The 22991-nt window shown below is 43.2% G+C and overlaps 1 protein-coding gene across 1 annotated transcript in view; it reads left to right on the top strand.

Annotated features, from left to right (window-relative positions):
* Window positions 1–9335: 9335 nt before the first annotated feature.
* LOC142466731 (vomeronasal type-2 receptor 26-like) overlaps window positions 9336–22991 on the top strand; it is a 79902-nt gene continuing 66246 nt past the window's right edge. Inside the window, exons 1-2 of the mRNA XM_075572110.1 lie at window positions 9336–9374; window positions 9774–10001. Of these exons, the coding sequence (XP_075428225.1) occupies window positions 9336–9374; window positions 9774–10001 (267 nt within the window). The remainder of the gene's footprint in view (window positions 9375–9773; window positions 10002–22991) is intronic.

The raw sequence follows: 22991 nt of genomic DNA, 5'->3' as shown, positions 1-22991 counted from the left end.
AATCAAAAGTGGTACGAGACAAGGATGCCCATTATCGCCCCTGCTTTTCGCCCTATGCATCGAACCACTAGCAGCCCAAATACGTAGCAAGTGCAAAACGTGATATATCAAAAGTGGCGCTCTATTATAAGCTTTAAACACGTGTTAATCCAATATTAACATATAAACCATAAATTGAATAAATATAAGTGATACAAACAAATCCTTGAATGCTGCTGTGAACCATTGCAGGACTGCTCTCTCAATCCCAGGTGAATATGGCGACGTGGTGATCAAAGGGAAGCGCAAACATGTGGAGATATAAAAAATAAAACTGATGGTGCAGTATTGTGACAAATAAATACGTATTCTTCTTTAAGTCTGCTGTTATTTATACTCACAAGTGTGAGGATGATACTGTGTACGTAAAGGTATCTTTGGGTATATGTCTGCAGTGATGATAAGCTGGCTGGAACCTCGGTGTGGGAATGTATTCCTTAAATGGTTAAACACAGAAAAGCCAACATAGCGCGATCTGTTTAAAAACTGTATTCAAGTGGTTAAAAATATAACAATACACTCACATGATGTATGCTATTTAAAAGCATTTAGATACGCAATGGATCTCGCCTCCGGTGTCTTGGTGCAGTTTTTCCTTCCCTCTTCTCAGCGTGCGTCTCACTCCTGCGTTCCAGCAGGGCGGATGTGACGTCAGTGGGACTTCGGGAGTTCCGGTTTGGAGGGCTGGCTGTGAATCACCTTCACTCTATGCGTTTCTTCCCTTAGAATTTCTTCAGGAGTCTCCCGAAGTCTCACTGACGTCACATCCGCCCTGCTGGAACGCAGGAGTGAGACGCACGCTGAGAAGAGGGACAAGACAGGACATGACGGCTTGACAGCGGGTACTCCTGCAGGGATCCAGTAAAACACGAGCTATACAGCACAAGTGGAGTCAGGAAACTCAGAATAGATAAATAGCGACCATCAGATGGAAGCAAACGGATGGAAGATGGACATACCCTTCCCGAACCCCCCCTCCCTCTTCCCCCCCCGTGGTTCTTGTCTTGTCATCTCCACACCATGTGGGCTGTTATATGTTGTATGTCCTCAAAGGATTTTGTCTAACAAATTATGGTATTGTTATTTGGTGTGTATAAGATATATGCAAAAAAACAATAAAAAGAAAGTTAAAAAAAAAAAAAAAGCAGGGGTCCCAGTACCGATCCTTGAGGTACTCCACTCACGACTTTAGCCCAACCTGAAAAAGTTCCATTTATGACAACCCTCTGTTGTCTGTCCTTTAACCAGTTTTCAATCCAGGTGCATATATTATTACTGAGTTCAATTTTCTTTATTTTGTACACCAACCTCTTGTGTGAAACCGTATCAAATGCCTTTGCAAAATCTAAGTAGACCACATCGACTGCATTACCCTGGTCTAAATTCCTACTTACCTCCTAAAAGAAACAAATAAGGTTAGTTTGGCAAGATCTATCCTTCATAAATCCTTTTTATGCTCTTTTATTGCCCCTGTATGGATGTATGTATATCTATATTGCTAGATATACAGGGATAATAAATGATTGTTTTGCAAATGTTTGTTAAGGTTCTTTTGATGTTTTTAAAATGTATTTTGCAGCTTTCTTTAGAAATTGGTGTGTGTAATGTAATTTTTATTTAGTTACATGTAATTTTTAGTGGTCTTTGCAATAGTTTATTTCAGAGGCTTGCTTTTTAATATTGTCTTATTTTTGGTAGTTAGATTTTGTATGATGGTGGTTACTTTGAAGTTGAATTTTTATCACAATGGTTTGGTTTTAGGAATAGAATAGTGAATTGCGTAATTGATTTGTATTTGATTGTAATTGATTGTTGATTTGATTAATTGATGGTTAAAAAATTATGTTTGTAATGGTTTAATGGTTTTAATTTGATTGTATCTTGTTGGTAATTGTTTATTTTATTTGGAACATTGATTTGGCATAGTGTAACATGATGCACAGATTAATTCCATCATGTACACACTAAAATGCAATTGTTTGATTGCCATTTGGTATATTTTTATTTGTCTAGGTCCTCTATGGTTGGGAGATGAGATATAATTTATTTTGCAATGTGATGTTAAATTTTCAGATGCAATGTGCTGTTGTTGAGATTGAGATTACATGTTTGTTTTTCTGCATGTTTGTGTAAACCTTAACCATTTATTTGTATATTGGTGTATATATATATGTAACGTTTTTTCTGGCCCGGCCTGACCCACCCAATCTCACATTGGCCCCTGTGGTCTAACCGATCCCCATTACAGTGTGGTAGTGTCTGGTGGTGCACCTGTTGGCTACAGGACTCCTGAGTCTCCCGCATGATGGTGTGTGGGGAGGACCCGTCCAGACAGGCAGCTGAGGTAGTGTGCTGAGTCCTACCTAGTTCCAGTGCAGCGCCTCCACCTCATCAGGGTCCCTTCGGTCACTTGGGGATGGTCCTGGCGAGGAACTCCTCTGTGGTGCTCCTCTCTGTACATTCACTCCGCACATGTACACGAGAGGGTTTGTGATTAAGAGCATCTTTATTGCTTGAGGTGGGCTAGCTGCCCTCCACAATGGGGTGTACTTAGCCCTCCATCTTCCAGCTGCTTACCTCCGAAAGGTACGCCTTCCCTTAATAGGTGGGTTCCCTATCCCCGCAGGGATCTCGGCCCTGTGCCAGGTCCCTGGTCACAGTTCTCTCAGGCAGCTTGTCTCTGTCTGCTTTGTGCTACCAGACTCACAGCTCTGCATTCAGACTACTGCAACAATGTTGCAGACCTCCATCTGCCTCTTACTGAACACAGCAGCACAGCAACAGGAACTCCTCAGCCACAACTCAGCAACAACTAACTTTAGACACAGTGCTGTGCCTTATGTACACTCTGGAAGCTGACACACCTCTGACATCACTAACCATGGAGTCAGAGCATGTGACCACTCCCATCCATACACAGGGCACCTCACCAGGGTGTGAGGGCAAACCTCCATAATTACTGCTGGCATGCCCACAACTTACCAGGCCTTACTGTCAGCAGGAGAGATGACTGTAGCCATTTTACATGACCGCTACATATATATATATATATATATATATATATATATATATATATATATATATATATATATATGTATGTATGTATGTATGTACAGCTCGACCCCGTTATAGCTCGATCCGCTATAATGCGGATCCACTTATAACGCGGTTTGAGCATGAACCCCGAATTAAAAAAAAAAAATCACATTTATTTTTTTAACATTTTTTTTGCACACTGCACACTGCACACTGCACACTGCACACTGCACACTGCAAACACACCACACTGCATACACACACTGCACACTACACACACTCACAGCACACATCATACACTCACTGCATACTGCACAGACTCACATCACACAGCATACACTCACTGCACACTGCACTGCACACTGCATACACTCATTGGACACTGCACACACTCACAATACACTGCACACACTCACAGCACACAGCATACACTCACTGCAGACTGCACACACTCACAGGACACTGCACACACTCACAGCACACTGCGCATATTCACTACACACATCATACACTCACTGCACACTGCACACACTCACAGCAGACTGCACACACTCACTGCACACACTCACTGCACACTGAACACACTCACAGCACACTGCACACACTCACTGCACACTGCATACACTCACAGGACACTGCACAGACTGCACACACTCACAGCACACTGCACACACTCACAGCACACTGCATACACTCACAGCACACTGCACGCACTCACAGCACACTGCACAGACTCACAGCACACAGCATACACTCATTGCACACTACACACACTCACAGCACACTGCACACACTCACAGCATACACTCACAGGACACTGCACACACTGCACACACTCACAGCACACTGCACACACTTCACACACTCACAGCACTCTGCACACACTCACTGCACACTGCATACACTCACAGGACACTACACACACTGCACACACTCACAGCACACACTCAGAGCACACAACATACACTCACTGCACACTGCACACACTCACAGCATACACTCACAGCACACAACACCCCCCCCCCTATCTCTGGTGTCAGCTGCTATCTCCTAAATCACTCTTGCACACAGAAGGATATAATGTCTGTGGTGTAGAGCAGGAGAAGCTATCAGGAACAAGAGAACACACACAGACAGAGACACACACACACACAGACATACAGACACACGAACACACACCTCTCTCCCTAGACAGGGCAGGCTCCCCCGGCGTCCCTGAAAAGTTTGCCAGTGAGAGCGAGTTGAAGGAGGAGAATCTGCTGTGCGGGGTGATCAGTGGCCAGGAACATGTGAGTAAAATTGGCATGAAGAGGCGGCTGCAGCCCTGAGCCTCGCACTCTCCTTGCCTGCCTGCAGCTCTCTGACTGCTGGAGACACGGGAGGAGGGAGGCGGGAGGAGGGAGGGGAGAGGAGGCTGCAGCCCTGAGCCTCGCACTCTCCTTGCCTGCCTGCAGCTCTCTGACTGCTGGAGACACGGGAGGAGGGAGGCGGGAGGAGGGAGGGGAGAGGAGGCTGCAGCCCTGAGCCTCGCACTCTCCTTGCCTGCCTGCAGCTCTCTGACTGCTGGAGACACGGGAGGAGGGAGGCGGGAGGAAGGGAAGGAGGTGTAGCACAATGCAGCACAGTGCGATCCCAGCTCTCCCCCCTCTGTAGACACGGAATCCCGGACGTGGCGGCCATTTTTTTTTTAAATTAGCGCAACCCCTTTTGTAGCGTGGTCGGATCGGGTGGCCCTCGAGGACCGCGCTATAACGGGGCTGAGCTGTATATATATATATTATACCCACTGTACAAATGAATGTGTGAAGGGTTGATATCGGGGCAGGGTGGGTTAACCCCTTAATTACTTTCACAGTTATTAACCACTAAGGTGATTAATGGGTTAACTGGCATTTGAAAGTATTTGCTTTGTATTTTTCTGCCAACGGAGCCCGTTTGATGACCGGACGCCCATCACATTGCTGGTGGGTAACTAGAACTCTATTTATTTACTTTATTGATGCTGTTTTATGTGTTTAATAATGGGCAAATAATCTATTATCCATATCTGGATTATAGTTATTTTGCCCATTACTGTACTGTATGTGTGTTTGGGGGTGGGGGGGTATTTATTTATTTAAATGTATATGACAGGTTTATTGTTTTACATACAGGTTTGGTTCCTTAGGTCTGCGGGGACCTCTGGAGACCACCTGAGGACAACCCCGGATGCCCCCGGTTATCAGGCTGCAGACCCACGGGGGACACCTGCGGGGAAGAACAGGGGGCCCCGCAGCTTTGGGGGCCCGCGGACCTGTGGGGACCACATGAGGGCCCCTGACCCCTGTGGGAACCACCCAGGGACCCTCAGACACCTGTGGGGCTGACCCGGGGACCCCGAGACACCCGCAGACCCACCAGTGGAGACCCCATTTGGGGCCTATGGTGACCTGCGGGAACCACATGGAGGACCACGGCGCCTGGCGGGGACCACCCATAGGCCTTTAGACCCTGGAATACTGGTACACTGTGGGGCATGCGGACACCCGTCAGGACAACCAGGGACTCCCGTGGGCCTGGGGTATTAACCCTGTATGTAAAAGAATAAATCATGTATTTATGGGGGGGCACAGGGGGTGGGTTATGAATTGTTTATTAAATATAGTGATGTTTACTGTGAGTAGTGGGGTGGGGTAAGGGGGTATTGTCCCCAAGCCAGGTTGGGTAGGCCTCTCGGTGGGAAGTGGGTGAGTGTGGTTAGGCATCACAGGGTGGGTAGTGGGGGGGTGTATTTAGGCCTCCAGGTTAGTGGTGGGTGAGGGTGGGTTAACCCCTTAATTACTAATTAATAACCGCTAAGGTGATTAAGGGGTTAGGGGACATTACATTGGCTCTTTTTATTCTTGTGTATGTTTTGCAGCATGGGAGGGGGACATGGACGGTGATGAAGATGAGGATGGCCTTCATCGTGGCAGCCGGACATGGGTGAGTGCAAAATGTATTTATTGTATTTATTCTGCTTTATGTATTTCAAATGGGCAAATGCACTATATATGGATAATAGTAATTTTGCCCATTACTATACTGTATGTGATAGGGGGCGGGGGGGTCTATTTATTTATAAGTATTTTTGGGCTTTTTAATTATTTTTGGGGGGCACAGAATTGGTAATTCAGGCAAGCGGGGACCCCCGGGCACCTGCGGAGAACACCCGCGTGCCCCCGCCGGCCTCTAGAACCATTGCTCTGCATCCCCAAAATTACATATATGTACTGTATTTTAGGGGGTATATGGGTTATTGGTGGCACAGGGGCTGTGTGTTGTATATTGCAATGTTTATTGGGGCAATTGTCCCCAATAAACATGCTACTATGCCTTAACCCCTTCATTGCCTTAGCGGATAGCTTCTAAGGTAATGAAGCAGCATTAATTTATTTTAATAATATTGTGAGGAAACAGGGGGTCTCCTGAGCTGAACCGCATTGATTTCTGGCTCAGGGACCCCTTCTTCCTGAGTTACAGGCCCCGGTTTGGGGCATCGGGTGCCAGTGTCGCCGCCATCTTTATAGCGGCCACGTCGCGTCTTGGACGCTAGTAAGATGGAACTAGAAAGAGTGCAGAGAAGAGCCACCAAATTAATAAAGGGGATGGACAATCTAACTTATGAGGAGAGGCTAGCTAAATTAGATTTATTTACATTAGAAAAGAGGCGTCTAAGAGGGGATATGATAACTATATAGAAATATATTCGGGGACAATACAAGGAGCTTTCAAAATAACTATTCATCCCACAGGCAGTACTAAGGACTCAGGGCCAACCCTTAAGGTTGGAGGAAAGGAAATTTCATCAGCAACAAAGGAAAGGGTTCTTTACAGTAAGGGCAGTTACAGTGTGGGATTCATTACCCATGGAGACTGTGATGGCAGATACAATAGATTTGTTCAAAAAAAGGTTGGACATCTTTTTAGATGGGAAAGGTATACATGGATATACCAAATAAGTATACATGGGAAGGATGTTGATCCAGGGATTAATCCGATTGCCAATTCTTGGAGTCAGGAAGGAATTAATTTTTCCCCTTAATGGGGTTTTTTGTTTGTTTGCCTTCCTCTGGATCAATAAGTAAGTATAGATATAGGATAAAGTATCTGTTGTCTAAATTTAACATAGGTTGACCTTGATGGACCTATGTCTTTTTTCAACCTCATCTACTATGTAACTATGTAACTATGTAACTATATGGCGGCGACACTGGCATCCGATGCCCCATATCGGGGCCTGTAACTCGGGAAGCAGGGGGTCCCTGAGCCAGAAATCAATGCGGTTCAGCTCAGGGGACCCCCTGCTCCCGTACACTATTATTAAAAATACATTAATGCTGTTTCACAGCCGCTATGGTAATGAATTATTCTTTATTGATATGTGTGTTTTACTCATAGTGTAGATGAGCAGGGGGTCTGCGGAGCTGAACCTCTTTGGTTTTAGGTCTGGGAACCCCCTGCTTCCCGAGATAGAAACCCCTTTATGGGGTGTCGGTATCTCCTCTGCTTTGTTTACATCTCGCGGTCACGTGATCGGAATATTTAAATGCAGAGGGATACCAGCACCTCATAACAGGGCCTGTATCTCAGGAAGCAGGGGGTTCCCGGACATGAAACCAACACCATTCAGCTCCGGAGACCCCCTGTTCATCTACATTATGAATAAAACATTTTTTAAGAAATATGTATTTTTGGTCGAGGTTTGCACAGAGAGAGGCTAATCTCTCTCTGCCGCAGACAGATCTCGGCAGGGGAGCCTTATCGGCAGGTTATCGGCAGGCAGACTATCTCGCCACCGGCAATACGCCATGTTTTCTAATGTTGCTCTCGCAGGGATTCGGGAGGGATTCGGGCCTTCCTGCATACTGCGAGGGCAACACGCCAAAATCATGCCGAGTTCAAATCCCTGCCGAGAGTGCTTTTTCAGTGCTTACTGCATGGAGCCCATAGTTGTGAATCCTTCTGCCTCGCAGCTTGTCTAGGATAGCTCTGAGACAGCTGCCTGATTACCAGAAAAGTCTTCCTTATATCTCATCATGCTGGTTGTCATGTGTCTGCTTACTTCCTGATTGCCCAGCTTTTTCTCCTGTGTTAACCTTCTGAGTGCTGGTTGCAGGACTCAGATGTATGTTTGCCAGGCATAATAATCAGTACCTGACTTCACCCGGTCACAGGGGGCTTCTGCTAACAAAAGGTGTGGAGTCATTAAGTCTGATTCTGACCCTGGATCACAGGGACACATGCTAGGCATAAGTGTGAAAGCCATCTGAAGCGGATGGCTAAATTGAGTACCGACATCCTGTTCTAACAAATGCTGTCAGACCAAATCCAGACTCTGTGGAGCCTGGAGTAACTGAGAGACCCCTGGCTTTTTGCATAGTGATTAGGCACGATGGCGTTTTTCGCACATGCTCGCACAGGTGTAAGCTTTCCCAGAACTGGCAAGCATCTATGAGTGGCTAGTGGGACAATTCCCACCCTGCTGGTTGGTGGTAATACTGGGGGCTGCCTTTGAAACGGTTATAAAAAAAATGAGATGACAGCCCAGTGAATGTGATTCAAGGTGTGTTTCAAGATTTCAAAGTCCTAGGTGATTTTAAGTTTCCAGTTCCCAGCAAGAAAGAGGCAGGGCTCTGCTTCAGCACAGCCTGCCTAGAAGCTTTGCAGTTACAAGCCTATTGAGGGTAAACTTCTAGATGTGAAGTCCCTACACCTAGGAAAGATTAGTTTTGTATCCCAGTTTCCAAAGTAAGTGTGTCTTTCTTCTGTATTTTGTGTAACATTGCTGTGTATGTTCTTTTTGTAAATAAATCACAATTTATTGTATCTCTGCTTTGCTCAATCAATGATCCTGGTAATTAAGGTTTTCAAAGCATTGGTATCCCGTGACAGGCTTTTTTCTGGTGGCAGCAGAGGGATAGATTGAGCGTATGTTTTAGGGTTTAGGGGTGCGGTGCGGTCTGACCCCAGAGCGGAGCGCAGGAGGCTGCAGGTGTCCAAGTTTAACTCAGCCAATGGGTCAGACCGGGACTCCTGACATCGCGGGCTCTTGTGTGAAGAGCCAGGGTCTACCAGTTTAGATAGTCTGAACTGGTAGAAGACTGTTAGTGGTACCGAGATAGTATAGGCAACAGTTGTTATAAGGAGTCCACTCCATACCACTAGCGGGGCCTCAGGGAGTCACTCGCAAGAGAGCCCAGCTGTTGCAGCCTTGCTACTGGCTTGGGGCATCAGGGGCTATGGCAGAGTTCTGCCACGCCAGGGATGCCTGGAAGCAAGTAGGTAAGGTGGGTGATCATGTGAGGCCAGTCCTGAACCCGTTACAGGTAAAAGGGGAACCTTACCAAGGGGTAGCTACAGATGTAGTGGGACACCTCATGATCCACAGTTGGTCTGGCAAGTGTTACATGCTCATGGGGGTAGATTGGTCTACCCAGGACACTGAGGCTGTGGCGCTTGCCACCATCAATAAGAGGGCAGGGGCAGAAGCATTGTTAGAGATTAGAATAAGTGAGAGTTATGCCTTGTGTTTGTTTTAGAATGATACAGTATGTGAAAGTTTGTTCAGCACACACAAAAAAGATATAATATGATTTATGTTTAATACTGAGTGTCTGCTTTTTCTTCTTGAAACCATATAACCTATTCAGAATTATTCTCTTGCTCTCTTATCCCAGCTGCACCATCATATGAAGAATATCCGGTTTACAAACCCAGTTGGCGAGGAGATATTTTTTGATAAAGATGGGAACGCACCGGCTCGATATGATATCTTGAACTATGTTATCTCTCCACTTAATCATTCTGGCTATTATAAAGTCGGCAGCTTTGATGGTTCATATCCCAAAGAACAGCAGATCATACTGAACAAGAGTGCGATACGTTGGAATAAGTTTTTGAAACAGGTTAGAATAAGTAACAAATGAACAAACAAAATGAACAGCTTGCGTATACTGACTGATCTGTGTGGTTGATTTAAAGTGCTGGTTGTTTAAAGTGTGCAGTTAGAACCAGAAGCAGTTTGAACAAGGAAGAGGTTAAACAAGGTATAGTTTATTGAAGTACAGTCTACTGTTAGTACTTATAAACTTCATAGTTGCTAGAATGAGCAGGATTGAAAATGCCACTCAATGCACATCTTGCCACATGTATGTGCACTTGGAGCAGCTGTTCCAAGGAGCATACCGCTGTGGGAAGTGTGAGCGGGTGGGCTCTTTAGAGTCAGAGATTTCTGATTTGAAGAGGCAACTTGCAATATTGAGGGACATTAGCAATCTTGAAAGGGAATTAGAGCTCACTGAGCAGGCCCTTGCTTCGACTAGTGGTGCAGATTGTGGTGCTGAGGAGCAGGTAGGCAGCTTGGTTGCTATTAGTGAGGAGCAGGTAGGTAGCTTGGTAGCTGTTAGTGAGGAGAAGGTAGGTAGCTGGGTGACAGTTAGAAGGGGAAGCAGGGGCAATAGGGAGAGGCAGGTAATTTCTTAGCTGACACATCCAAATAGATTTGCCATGTTGAGTGAAGATATTGGGTATGTTGGGGCAGAAATGGCATGGCTGGGGGAAAATAATTCCACTAGCAGCCAGGGGAATAGTTCCTCCAGCACAGTGGGGACTCAGGATGCTCAGATACAAAGAATGGTTGTGGTGGTAGGGGACTCCATTATTAGGAAGATAGATAGGGCAATCTGTTGCCGTGACCACATGAACCAAACAGTTTGTTGTCTCCCGGGTGCTCGGGTTAAGCACATTACGGATCGGGTAGACAGATTGTTGGGGGGGGGGGGGGGGGCTGGGATTGACCCGGCGGTCTTTGTACACGTTGGCACCAATAACAAAATTAGAGAAAGATGGAGGGTCCTAAAAAATGATTACAGGGATCTAGGCCAAAAGCTTAAGGCAAGGACCTCCAATTTAGTATTTTATGAAATACTACCAGTGCCATGCACTACCGCAGGGAGACAGTCAGAGACCAGGGAGGTTAAAGCTGCAGTTCAGTCTTTTTTTTTTTTTTTTTTTTACATTTATTTTTTTACTTCAATAGTTCCATGTGTGCAATCTCTAATTAGCTAAAGAACAGTATAGCTGCAGCTCAATTCGTTTTCCATGTATTGATAGGTCGAAATTTGGTGACATATTAAAAGCTGGGATTTGTTTATAATCTGCTTGACTGGCAGTGGAAGCTCATGAATATTCATGAGCAATCCTGCACTGACATGTGCTAGAGGGAGGGCAGGGCTGACAAAGGGGTGTGCCAGGGCTTGTGACAGGACATGAAGGGGCGGTGCCTTAGCAAATGGCTGTTAAAATAGAATACAAGAAAATTGGTCTTTCAAAGTTGTTTATTTAAAAACAGAAAATGCTAAAAGTATTTTTTCTTACTACAGAACTGATTTATTAAAAAAAACACACATGCAGGATATTGACTGAACTGCAGCTTTAATGCATGGCAAAAAAAGTGGTGCAGAAAGGAGGGGTTTGGGTTTTTAGAGCACTGGGACTCCTTTTCTGAGAGGTGCCATCTATATTCTAGGGACGGATTGCACCTCAATGAAGAGGGATCTTCTGTGCTAGGGGGAAGAAAGCTAAAAATGTTGGAGGAGATTTTAAACTAGGATGGAGGGGGAAAGGGAATAAAACAGATAATGAACTAAATGGAATAGAGGATGATACAAGGGGGTAAGGAGGTAGAATTGGGACAAGTGTGAGTTTGACAAGCAGTGAGACACCCATAGTAAATACAGATAATACTAGAAAACTTCTAAAGACTAAACCAAGTGGGCGCAGAAAGGAAGGAGCAGATAAGATAATAATACAGGCTGAAAAAAACTGAAATGCATGCTTGCTAATGCAAGAAGCCTGACAGATAAAATTGGGGAGCTTGAATTAATAGCTGCAAGGGAGCAGTATGATATCATAGGCATTACTGAAACATGGTGGGATGAAACTCATGACTGGACAGTTAATTTAGAGGGTTATTCCCTTTTTCGGAAGGATCGAACAAAAAGAAGGGGAGGTGGAGTATGTTTATATGTTAAACCGGATCTTAAACCTATTATAAGGGATGATGTCTATGAAGGGAATGTTGAAAATGTAGAGACTTTGTGGATAGAAATTATCAGTGGAGGTAAAAGTATAAAGAAAATGTTGTGGGAATATGCTATAAACCACCAAATATCTGTGAGATTGAGGAAGATAAAATACTTTTGCAAATGGAGAAGGCATCAAAACTGGGTCATGTTTGCATAATGGGGGATTTTAATTATCCAGACATAGACTGGGGGAATGAGATTAACGTTACAACAAAAGGAAACAGGTTTTTGGGGGTGCTTAAAGACAATTATATGACCCAAATTATTGAGGAACCAACCAGGAGAGGGGCAGTTCTGGATTTGGTCATATCACACAATGTAGAAGTAATAACAAATATTCAAGTCCTGGAACATTTGGGTAACAGTGATCATAACATGGTCTCATTTGACATAAATGTTCAAAAAATATATTACTTGGGTTCAACAAAGACCTTAAACTTTAGAAAGGCAGATTTTAATAAACTGAGGTCTAATCTAGTAGTAATACAATGGGATGATGTTTTTGCAGGGAAAATGTAGAAGATAAATGGGCAGTCTTTAAAACATTGTTAGAAAAGCACACTTATCAGTGTATACCCTTGGGTAATAAGTATAAATGAAATAAGTCAAAACCAATGTGGCTAAATAAACAGGTAGGGGAGGAAATGGACAAGAAGAGGAAGGCGTTTTGATTCTTTAAGTCAGAAGGGACAGAGACATTGTATCAGAATTATAAGGAATGTAACAAAAATTGCAAAAGGGCAATCAAATTTGCAAAAATGGAAAATGAAAAAAGGATTGCAATAGAAAGTAAGGTCAACCCTAAAAAGTTCTTTAAGTACCTTAATAACAAAAAAAATGAGAAAAGAAAATATAAGACCCTTTCAGTGTGAGGTGGGTAGGCAGATTATTGGAGATAAGGAAAAAGCGGAGGTATTAAACAAATTCTTTGCCTCTGTGTTTACCAGGGAAGAATCAAGTCCAATAGTAGTGCCTCAGGAGGAAGCCACAACCTCCATATTAATGAACAATTTGTTAACTGAGGAATTAAAAAGCAAGTGATTGTAAGAATGGCAAAAATTGATAAAGTATCAAAAACATGCTTCACATAATGATTTATTAAAATCAGTCCTTTAAATAAGCCCATGATGAGAAAAAAAAGGGGGGGGGGAATGTATCTTTTTTTCCAGACTTGAAATTCACATTGAGGGGCCTATGCATTAAACAGCAAGAAGCCCCTTATCACCAGCTTCTCACCAAAAAAGCCTACTGCGATTCAGTAAGCCCAGAGAAGCTGCCGACAAAAGCAAAACTCGCCGGTTTTTTTCCCCGAAAAAAAAAATCCGCCGACCGCTTGGAGATAGGCCCCTTCTCATCGCTCATCGCCAGCTTCTCAAACTCGCTGTATTCTATTAGCCTCGACCAGCTTCTCGCAGCTGTTCGCCGCTCTAAAATGGAGAATTTATCTCCAAATGGCCATGCTAGAAAAAGTTGGGTAGAAGGTGGGGATGAGCGGCGAGACAGGACTTAAAAAAATCAGGCCTTGTTCATGCATCGGATTGATGCCGGGGTCTCCAGAGCTGATATCCATTTATACCATTACCAGAGACCCCTGGCATGAATCAGTTGCTTGGAAAAGGCATTTACACTAAGTCCCGAATGACACCTTACCACCGAGAAGGGGCTGCTCTGCCTGAATGGTTCAACCGAACACTGCTCGATATGCTGGGCACGCTGACGGGCTCGCAGAAGAGCGAGTGGAGTAAGCATGTGGAGTCCTTGGTGCATGCCAATATTGCACTCGCCACGAATTCACCTGGTATACCCCTTACTTCCTCATGTTCAGACGAGAAGCTTGGCTACCGGTGGATATACGTCTGCGGATATCTACCGATGGGGTATCCAATAGAACACATTTCAAGTATTTACAACGGCTACAGGACAGTTTGCAACAGGCATATAAATTGACAGAGAAAGCTTTAGCTCAATTAAATGCTAGTTACAAACGGCGCTACAACCAAAAGATTCGCCATAAGGAAATTCTTCCTGGAGATGCTGTCCTTCTTCGCATTCTAGGGATTCCCGGGAAGCATAAACTGGCCGACCATTGGAGAGATGGAGCATATGAGGTTGAATCGCAGATGCCTGGCCTCCAGGTTTATCGTATCAAAGACTCCGACGGCCGGGTAAAGTATGGCATCGAAACCATCTCCTCCCTATACCCCAAGTAGGAGATGAAGAACCCGAAATAGTAGCTACTCCCCTAAATGGTGAGACAAACTCAACAGAGGTTGGTCCAGAGACTATAAATAACACCACCTCTGAGGACTCTATGGGAGAACCTCTCAAAGGGGCTTTCTGACCACCAGGGCATCTCTCGAAGGACCTTGTGTAAAATATGTGTGCACTTGGTAACGTTCCATAGCGGGGTCATTGGATTTCTCACCAGGGGGAGGATGTAGCCAGATCCCCCTCTAAGCTTTGTTTACCCTTCCCCCTTCCTCCCTGCACTCACCTCCGTGGCGGTTAAGAGGTTTGTGGCTGGTCCCGGAGGAGTTGCGAGTGAGTGTGCACACGCCGGTAGGCAGATCCCGGGGGCGTGCAGGGTGTGTTTGGGTTATCAGGTGTCGATCGCGTCGCCAATGAGAGCACCGCCATGTTGAGGAACCTTAGCAGATGCACAGAAAGCGGCAGCCATTACATGTCACGCTTGCATATTTATTTAGCGTGCAAAGACTGGCCAATAGGAGAAAGAATCTAGGCAGGGACTACATATCCCATGAGCCTCTGAGTAGTCACCTATCCTCAGATAGCCAATAGGGCTGAATAGGGAAGTGTTCAGAAGGGACCACGCTAGAGAGTGGGTGCTGGGATAGCAAGGGGAGTGGAGGTGTGTGTGCACGGGTCAGTGACCCACTGCACTAGGCCATAATTCCCCCTAGGACCCAGTGCAGAACCTGAGTCACCTTCAGCTTGTGATTACTGTAGGGACAGGACCTTTAGGCAGGGACTTGCCTTTAGTATTCAGTAACAGTTAGGGACAAAGCTGCTGTGCTGAGTATTGTGACATTCTTAGTCTGGAACCAGAATACCAGGACTGCAGTAAGGATCCTCGCTCACGTGGAGTCCAGGACCTCGCTGTGGACTGCACTGGATTGGTGGATTCTTTTTGAAGTGTCAACGACCGGTTGCTGGAGCACCCGGCAGGTATTTTCATAAGTGCAACAAATACTGGTACCTTACAGGCGCTGATCCCGAATTGGGGGTGGGTTCCTTGGGGACACTCAGGGGTTAAGTGACCAAGGGACCCAGCTCATAGGTGTCAAAACATTTGGTTCTTGTGTGCATTTTAATGACAGGAGAGAAAAAAAAACTCATCCTGCCTGTCCCTGTTTAAAACCTGCAGCAAAAATACACTTTATTGAAAATACATGTTCCCCTTATCTCACACTTATATTTTTCATATGTGTGTGCTTGGGGTGTACTATACTGCAAGCTCATACAATCCTGCAAAATCGGGACAACAAGGGACAGAGGGAAAAATAAGACATGTACGGTGCATGAAAAATGAACCCCTTCTTCCCCAATACAAAATAGGGGTAACCAGCTGAGCACACTGCCTTTATTAATGCGCTGATTACGCCCATTTTCTTCACAGCACAGTACTGTACACATTACAATTCATTCATTTCTGCCACCTGAAAGTTACGCAAAGATTTGCACCCAAAGAAATCCGAAACCATTAAATAAAAACAGATCAACGCGTTAAATACAGGTGTGCCTGGTGTGATTGGCGGCGTGAATTCTGCGTGGAATACAGCAGAGCGCATGAAAATGGCTCTGTGAAATGTTTGTATAACGGCCGCTGCATCTATATCCTATGAAACTTGTAGGAATTTAGTTATAGAGTGCAAGCTCTGTATATATTTGTGGACATCCCTCGTAGCAGTAAACACTAGATTTGCACAGACAGTTAATAATAACAACTGTTAGATAGATGTAGTCAAAAGGCAATGATTGACTGCAGAAATTCAACAAGTGAATTAAGTAGCACCTTGCCAAAAGACTGAGACAATATGAAGTGATTGTTGCGCTGGTTCCTTTTTCCTTTAGAATAAGTAACGATAGATAGTTAAATACAATGAAAACTAAATGTTCCTCACTAGAGATTCAGACAGTTTTGTATTAATATTTGCACCAGCGATGGATATTCATCTGCGCAGTTTATGTTAAACAAGGAGAGCAAATGTGTGAAATTCTGACGGTTGCCACTATCGCAAATTCATCCCAAACATTTGATTTGTCCTGAACCTGAGATATATATAGAGAGAGATGATCACACTTGAGATATCTGGGAAATATGTTAATGAAATATGCAAAGTATATTCAAATGAGTTAGATTAGCAAATTTCCTCATGTTGTAGAAAGCTGTATTTAAAGGGATCTCTAACATCATCTCTAACATCATTGTCACGGTAACTTGTGATAGGATATAATATACACCAAATAACTGGGTTGAATTGAACACAACTTAGATATAATAAAGAGAGTTTATTCCTTAAAGAAGGTGAACACACAAGATAGTACAAATAACAGACAAGAAATAGCACTTACTTAGGGATTAGGATGATCCAGTCAGCAGCAGCCACGTGCCAAGGCTGCACGTGCTCAGTGAGAAAAAAAAACAGTACCCGAAATAAACGCTTTAATTCGGATGAAAATACAGCCCTTGTGACGGGCATTGTGGCCAGCAATGATCAGCTGTGTGGTAATTTATTAGGTAAGAACATCTTTTCATTGAGTATCTCCCAAATTGTACTCCTATGATTCATCCTAAATTATTTTGAATATAGCTGATATAAGAAATATATCACATAACATATCATATCATGATAATTAATCATTATAATATAGGTCGATTAGAGAGCTAATAGATAGGTCAGGTCCATTTACATCATAGGAATAAAATATATAATGTGACAAAATGTATACATTATAGTTCAGTATCCCATGTTTGTCTAAAAATGTTTCTATTTCCTTTTATGCTCAATAATTCATGTTGGTATAATGATCCTAATTTAGCCCATATTTGGGGACATGTCGATCACTAACATGGCCGATATGAAACTCAAATATTTAGGATTAATTAATTAATAAATGAATGATTAAATGTATATATCCATTATTGCTATCCAATGTTCTTCATGTTAAGTGTTTATCAATATATAGTGAACATTCATGTCTGTATAAGGAGTACAGGCTAAATACCAACTAAGAGGTTAAAAACAACAATAAGATTAAATACAATACTGGTCTCTACTTTTATAGAGATTAATAGTACAAACTTGTAAACCAGCTACAGACAGGAATGAATGCATTTAATGCTTAATTATCAAGAGACATCAATTGGTTTTCATGTACTGATATAACCTTTTACATATATATGACAATACCTTTGATCTGTGTATTGATATGAATTTGTATCTAATTCATTTAATATTTTATACTTGATGTGTATAATAATTACTATTCACAAGATTTAATTAGGCCAATATATTGGTTTTAATTGATTTTTATTTATCAATTTATCCCTTTCATGTGTTTTACTAATTGCTGATTAATATGGAAGGGGGTTGATTAACATACACACATATAAATAGCTGTGACACACTTCCGTCATTTATCCCCTGATGAAATCACCGTGTGTGTGAAGAAACGCGTTGGGAAGTAGTGTGAGCTATTGGTTTTGAGTGTACCTCACTGCACTACCTGCTGGGACCCTACCTGCATTGGTAAACACTTGCGTAAGAGGTGCGTCTGCCATCAACTCGGTGGGGTCGCAGAGCCATTACCTCCCATCCGGTTACTACTGTAAAAGCGGTGGACTTCCTGGTCACATCGGGAGAGGTTGCGCAGCCTCCAAGGCCCTGCTGGACGGTGGCTCAGAGGAGCTGGGACTTCACGGAGGAGAGGAGAGACGTGGAAGCGGTGCAGTATATCGTGCAGTTGGCGAATGAGATTGCTCATTACATGCTTTTATTACACGTTTGTTTGTGAGTTTAAAATTGTTGGACCTAGAAATGGTATTAAAAGTGTATTTTTTCATATTACACTAGGATCGGGAGCTTTCTTTTCTTGTTGTTTGCAGATCATTGGGAGGTCGTTGGTTCCTGCAGAGAGCAGCCTGATCCTGAATCATCCATTTTTTCTTTATACAGGATCAACCGTTATTTCATTGGTTTGATATGGATTTATATTGATTTTTTGATTTTTGAAGACATTGACTGGTACTACTTTTTTAATGCAAATTCAATTATTTTAATTTTATTTTTAATCTTTTTTCAACCAATAGCTCACACTAATTAATGATATTGATATAGGATACTAGTTCCTTAATATTATATGTATATGTATGTAGATAATTTTTTAATTGTCTCTTGGTATATTTCCATTTACTACGAAGACATCAATAGAATCATTGGTATCTAGTGTATTAGTATTAGCTCCTGAGGAGCGCAGTCTTCATTTTGTTTGTATATATATATATATATATATATATATATATATGTATATATATATATATATATACACACATATATAATTGTAGGATTAGTATGTTGACAAACATATTCAGTATGTATGTATGTGTTGTTGCATATGTGTGTTATAATGTTTATAATAACGCCATGAGCTTAGTTCCCACTAAATTCTTTGTCCTTGCAAAAGTCAACACACTTTTGTTGATGAATAATTGTGTAAACATTGCATTACAAAGCATTACCAATTATACAAAAATTACATTTTAAACTATCTGATCATGCTCTTATTTATAAACACCTGCTTGTGGGAGTGTAGGAGCTGTAAAAAGTGGCTTTTGTTTTTTAACCTTGAGACTCACGTCACATTGATAAAAAGTATCCAATTGTGTATTTGCAAGAGATGCTTTGAATTTGTCATTATTTACTTGAAATTACAAGGGAATAGACATGGCTTCAAGTGTGAGACGACCATTCAAATCATACAAATTTTTACTTTTTGAAGCGATAGAATCACAACAAAATAAACGAGACACTCTACGTGAGATTTATGCTTTTATTGCTGACAAATATCCTTACTATAAAGAAGCAACCAATTAAAAACAATGGAAAGTATCAGTCCGTTACAACTTATCAAAGAATCAATGTTTTGAACGAGTCTACCCCCGGCCTGGTGAAATGTACTGTTGCTGGAAAGTTGTGGATTCTATGAAGATTACTTTAGAACATGGAACATATCTTCTTCTAAACAGCTTCTTCTGACGTAATCCCCATTACAACCAACTCTCACAGAATGCTGTCTCTTACCCAAGCCAACAACATTGTGTACCAGAATGTGAGATGCAATGTGGAGGTAACTGCAATGGTATGTTGCATAATGTACATGGTCAAAACCTGTGTGCATGGGAAAACAGAGAACCTGTGTACCTGCCTCAGTCCGTGTCCTGTCTACCAAACGCTGCGGAACCATATGACGATGTCACCGAGATGTATGTGCCTCAGGATTACACGATTGACTCAACCATTGGCAATCCGTGTCTGCGTAGCGGCGGCAGCGGCGGCGGCGGCGGCAGCGGCGGCGGCAGCGGCGGCGGCAGCGGCAGCGGCGGCGGCAGCGGCGGTGGCGGCAACAGCGGCAGCAGCTGCGTATTCCAGGAAGGTCGTTTATAACTTCCAAAAAAAGGTAAACATTGTTATACTTTAACAAGGACAAAGCTAATTATATTTTACAATAACACTGCATGATGTGCAGCATATCACTCACGCATGTGCAAAAGCAAAACATGTTTTGTAAACTCGCACACATTCTAACATGTGTACATAAACATTATGAAAGTTGGCAAACAAGAACATTTTGTGAAAATGACAGACATGTAAAGTTATTTTAGCAAACTGTTATCCCATTTTTGCGAACATTACACATGTATATCCACACACGCTCATGTACAATCAATTGTTTACTATTCCACATCATCTAATGTGAACGCCGCATCCATCTGTGACGTGGGTACGTGATCATCTGACAATGCAGGCTCACAACTATGACGAGCTACATGGAGGTGCCAATATGATGTGCACGCGCAATCTCTGTTGCGTGTGTACACTTATTATGTACGCATACAAAGAAACGCTCACAAAAAAAATAATTCTCAATGCTTGTAGTTAGAAATTACACATCTTAGATTTGAAACATATGTGTACCTTATGCGTCAACATGTACACTCATTGACATCATATGACATCTCAGTAATGATAACATAATCATTGTCCTGCAAAGTTTGATAAGTATGTCCTTTGTATTTCAGAAATATCACTCTGAGATGGAGTCACAAGCAATGAAATGACCTGGCTACACAAAGAGAGTTTGCAGATTTGAAACGTGTGCCAGCGTTAGAAGGAATGTTACAATGCTTGCAAACACTGTAGCGCTGATTTAGACAGTCTTGTAGTGAATGTTACATACTGTACATAAACACACATTACCAGCTATGTACTCATGCTACAGCCCCAACATCATTAATCTATATTGATGTTAAATAAGAGTGCTGCTGTGCGTGGCAAATATATAGCACTAAAGACAGGTGTGGGCAATGCAAATTCAAAATAGCTACACATACAGTATATGTTCATAAGTATAAAGTGAAACATAAAATATATTCATAATAAGAATGTAGGATTATAGTATTATAAACATATGTCCAAAGCATACGTAGCCTGCCGAGCAAACATCCATGTATATGTATAAAAATAAACAAATTATTAGCATTGATGTTTGCTTAATTGCATACATACATACAGAAATACACCAAACTGCAATGTGTATAATGTGCAATTAAGGGATCATTCTCAAAGTGTGATATATAAAAATAAAACATGTGATGATGTTTCAATGTGCAGAGAAATATACATTAAACTTTCATTAACATTATATTATCATGGTGAAACATGAATGCTTGTTAATAATGATATTTAAATAATTATATTGTAATGTAAAAATTGAAAACATACAACATATTTATTACAAACAAACATTACATTTTGGTACATGCAAATGTATTAGTGTAAGAATATATCAGGTATCACAATATTGTGTAGCTAGACAAGAAACATATTGTCAGACAATTGATGTTCTTGTTAACATTTGACAAGTGTTGTCTGACATACACATTCAGTGTTGCCTTCGCGCATGAGTGCAGAGAGGAAACTGTTCATACGTTTACGTTACACAAAGTATGAATGAACAATGTCAAACAGTGTCCAACACAGCAAACATGGAGCAAACACCATGAACACAATACAGTCATAAAATGTTGAAACACATCTATGTTTAAATATAAATGTAACAACATGATAGTGTAACTAAACATGTGACTGTGTCACGACTGTGCTTGCCACAAACCTGGGTCGGACCGCGTGGCTGAGGTGGGGTTGTAAAAGCACCGACCTTAGACCGCGCAGGCTGATCCGGATTGCGCAGTTCGTAGTCGTACGTAGCAGGGTCAGGATAGGAGAAGACAGCATCATCGGTGGACACGCCAGGGTCAGGACTGGAGACATCAGGGTAAACGTTGTTCAAGCAGGAGTTCGGCAACAGATGGTCAGGAGAGCCCCGCTTCAGCTTAGGAGCGCGGGAGTGGCCTCTGCGCGTGCGGCGACCATGGCCCATGGTACTGGTCTCAGGAGGTGGTAGACAGACCAGAGTAGCACACCTCCTAGCTGCACTGGTAAACCAGTGCTTCAGCACAAGAGTTCTGAGCGGGCTGGGGAATCCTCCGTTTCAGCGCAGGAACCAGGACACGGCCTCTCTAGATTAGGGAAAGAGTAGGCCCCAGGAACCAGGAAGCTGAAGATACACAGGGAAACCTCCGCTTCAGTGCAGGAAACAAGGAACAGACCGCTGCATGAATATAGCAGCCGGTCACAGGAAACAAGGAGCTGAAGTAACAAGGAGAGTACTCAGCTTCAGCACAGGAAACAGGAACTGACCGCTGCATGAGACTAGCAGCCGGTCACAGGAATCAGGGAGCTGAAGACAACAAGGAGAGTACTCCGCTTCAGCACAGGAACAGACCGCTGCGTGACACTAGCAGCCGGTCTCAGGAACCAAGGAGACAGACAAGACAAGGCTTATGGCAGAACACAGAGACATCCAGGAAGGACTATGCTCGGCAGGGAGCATTGTGGGAAGGCAACACTTAAAGGTCAGAGAACCAATGGCAGAAGGGGCGTGTGGCAGTATTGCTTTGGTGAGTGAATCCAGGCTGCAGTAAATATCAGGGGAAGTGTTCCGGGACTGCACACGTTCTGCAAGGTAAGGCAAACATTAAACCGAGGAGCGGATTCCTTACAGTACCCCCCTCTTCACGTGAGACCTCCGGGCGAACAAGACCACTCATAGAGTTGGTGGACCAGGAGTTGTTCCAGAACCGTCTAGGATTGGTGTTAGAGTCATGGTTCAGAGACTCGTGGTCACTCCTTTGTGTACCCCCACCCCCCGGAGAGAACTGCGGCCAGCTAGGGCCATCCATGGTTCTCGGGGACATCGAGTTGTTCCTAAAGTTTTTTAGGCGGAAAGGGGATCCGTAAACGAGCAGTTCCTTGGTGAGTACTGTTCTAGGATATGAGAGTGGTGGTAGAGATATCATTGGTACCTGGATCGCCCCGTGAAATGGCTTGGGAATCCAAGGCTGTGAAGAACCAGAGGGTTCCGGAGCAGAAACGGCAGAAGAACTCCCGCTTATGAGCCCAGTCTTTAGTAATGGGACCAGAATTTAGGATAAGCGGCCTTGATAGT

This window comes from Ascaphus truei, chromosome 1 (genome assembly GCF_040206685.1).
Source record: "Ascaphus truei isolate aAscTru1 chromosome 1, aAscTru1.hap1, whole genome shotgun sequence".
NCBI classification, from domain to species: domain Eukaryota; kingdom Metazoa; phylum Chordata; class Amphibia; order Anura; family Ascaphidae; genus Ascaphus; species Ascaphus truei.
Note: the sequence above shows the minus strand (reverse complement) of the source record. Positions and strands in the feature narration are given on the sequence as shown.